The sequence below is a fragment of the Choristoneura fumiferana genome, unplaced genomic scaffold (genome assembly GCF_025370935.1).
Source record: "Choristoneura fumiferana unplaced genomic scaffold, NRCan_CFum_1 Sck3bRy_43;HRSCAF=211_pilon, whole genome shotgun sequence".
In the NCBI taxonomy this organism is placed as follows: Eukaryota; Metazoa; Arthropoda; class Insecta; order Lepidoptera; family Tortricidae; genus Choristoneura; species Choristoneura fumiferana.
The window spans coordinates 48,830-51,124 of record NW_027413029.1 but is presented as its reverse complement, the minus strand read 5'-3'; the positions used below and the strand labels follow the sequence as shown (position 1 = coordinate 51,124).

Sequence of the window (2,295 nt, the reverse complement as noted above, 5' to 3'; positions counted from 1 at the left end):
GAAAAGAGACGAAGTATGTTGAAGTGGTCGAGAATGACATGAGACTATGGGAGGTTAATGCTTAGGGTTTAAATAGAGATCGCTGTTTGAGGCGAGTCGGTAAAAATATCGACATAGAAAATTGGATAGAGTACAAAAGTTAGCACCATTACTTAGTTAAAAATAGTAAAAACCGTTGTCGGAACGGAAGAGAACACTTCATTTAACTATCCTCGCACAGCGCAGCTCTAGTGGAAACGGCTCAACGGAGCGAGGATCTAATTGGTCGATGACAAGCGCATATGCGCTGTGAGTGTAAGGCTGCGTTTCCAGCAGAGATGTACAAGGATATCCTTTGTGTTAGGTCTCCCCAAACCTATCGACTCGGAATCGGTTTAGACGATCGAAAAACTCTATGTCCACGCAATAAGAGCGGAAAAGACGTTGATCGCGGCTCGGCCGACGCGAAATGACGTTTACCGACGGGAAGATCGTCTATCGTCGATAGATGTGGGGAGACTCTTAGTGTGCGTGACTGACGGCACCGACAGCGACTAAAGGACGCGTTCGTATACGCACACAGATGTGGCTGGTCCACAGAAAAGAGCGAAAAAGATGGCCGTTGTCGGCTAGACCGAACACATCGAGTGTAAAAATATGGACTTACTAGATGAAAACCCGGCTTCGCTCGGGTAAAATGTAGACTCATAATATGTTTGAAAAATGTTTTGCCAGTAAAGACTGTCGTACTTATCGAAAAATAAAAAGGGCCCATATACGGTACGATTCGTCTGTACGATCGATCTGATGAAAATCGACGAATCGTACCGTGTGTGGGGCCCTTAAGAGGTCACAATGGAGAACGAAATGCAAACCTGTGACACCTGTGACACGTGATGACGTGACACTAACGCCACTTTGATGTGATGACTTTGACATGTTTACTTCGCAACGCCATTATATACTTAGTAATTTATTCAAGTTTATATTGAAAATACTCGATAATCCGAATTTTCCGCCTACAAGTTGTCGACTCGGATTGACTAATTTTTTACGCTCTTCAATTTGATGTGCATTTCGTTCGAGTCTACCGTACCCTTGACGAAATTATTAATATAGATCTAACCCTTCGAAAATATGTAGGTACCAAAGACTCTTATTTTCGACGTATTAAGATCATGGTAACAATTTTGAGTGGTTCCAATAAATACATATTTTTGCACTTGACTGTACCCTAGACTTCTTTCTTGCGCTCGGTATTATACCGTGGGCATAAAGCATTTTTTTAAACGGCTTAATTAAGCGATTTTGCTTTAGGTGTGGGAGAGCCCCCTACGTCACCCCCTAATTCTTAAAAAATAAACTTATTGTTAAGCAGTATTTTAAGAAATAAATTTATAAATTAAGTAAGCATAATTTTATTTATTCACCAAATATATTATTAAGCTCGGTTTTTTGTTACAGTTAGTACATTTATTTACCAGTTAAAACATCATATTGGAGCCTAGTTTTCATTCATAATCTTTAAGCTTTTTATTAGATCTTAAAATAATACAAATTACATTTAGCACATTGAATTATCTTTAACCACAACACATTTACTTAAAAAAGTGCCCTACGACTATTTTATTCTGTAAAAATTCCATGTGAATATGGATTTATATTTAATGGATGACAGCCTATTCTGCCCTCTTTATACTTCGTTTTTTTAGCATTAGAAAAGGACAACAATCTTGACGAGTCTTTTTATTGAAAAACGTTTAAAAAAAAACAGTAACTATTACTTATGATACCGAAAACATGTGAATATAAGGATTAATTGTTACTATTTGCTGTGACTTATTTTTCAAAGTGTTTTCAATAAAAAGACACGTCAAGATCGCTTACCTTCTTATATATAGATAGTTTGAGTCCCGGGAACATAATCCCGGAAAATTGCAGTTCCCGCGGATAGCGATAAACGAATTCTGTGCGGACAGAGTCGCGGGCAACAGCTGTTGTTTATATTTTTACGAGTTATTATGTTACACGTTTGTAGGTGTAGTTATTTGACACGATGGCCGTATCGATATTTATGACTGTATCTACATGCATATTTTTGTCAAATGTTGCCAAATGACTTAACCAAAAATCTACACGCTTCGTTCTCTTATATTTCAACCATACTTACGTCATCCACTACAATACAAATAGTAGAGGCCCTTAGTTTAAAAAGGAATCACTATGAAAGTAGATTTTAAATATTTCAAATTCATAACTCACACAATAAAGGCACAACTACATTGGCACGGTTATCGCGGATTTATCGCACTTGAG

The 2,295-nt window shown here is 37.6% G+C and overlaps 1 protein-coding gene across 1 annotated transcript in view; it reads left to right on the top strand.

Moving 5' to 3' along the window:
- The first annotated feature begins 2,035 nt into the window (after positions 1-2,035).
- The window catches only part of LOC141445182 (tetratricopeptide repeat protein 5-like), a 4,628-nt gene continuing 4,368 nt past the window's right edge, over positions 2,036-2,295 (top strand). Inside the window, exon 1 of the mRNA XM_074110968.1 lies at positions 2,036-2,041. Within this exon, the coding sequence (XP_073967069.1) occupies positions 2,036-2,041 (6 nt within the window). The remainder of the gene's footprint in view (positions 2,042-2,295) is intronic.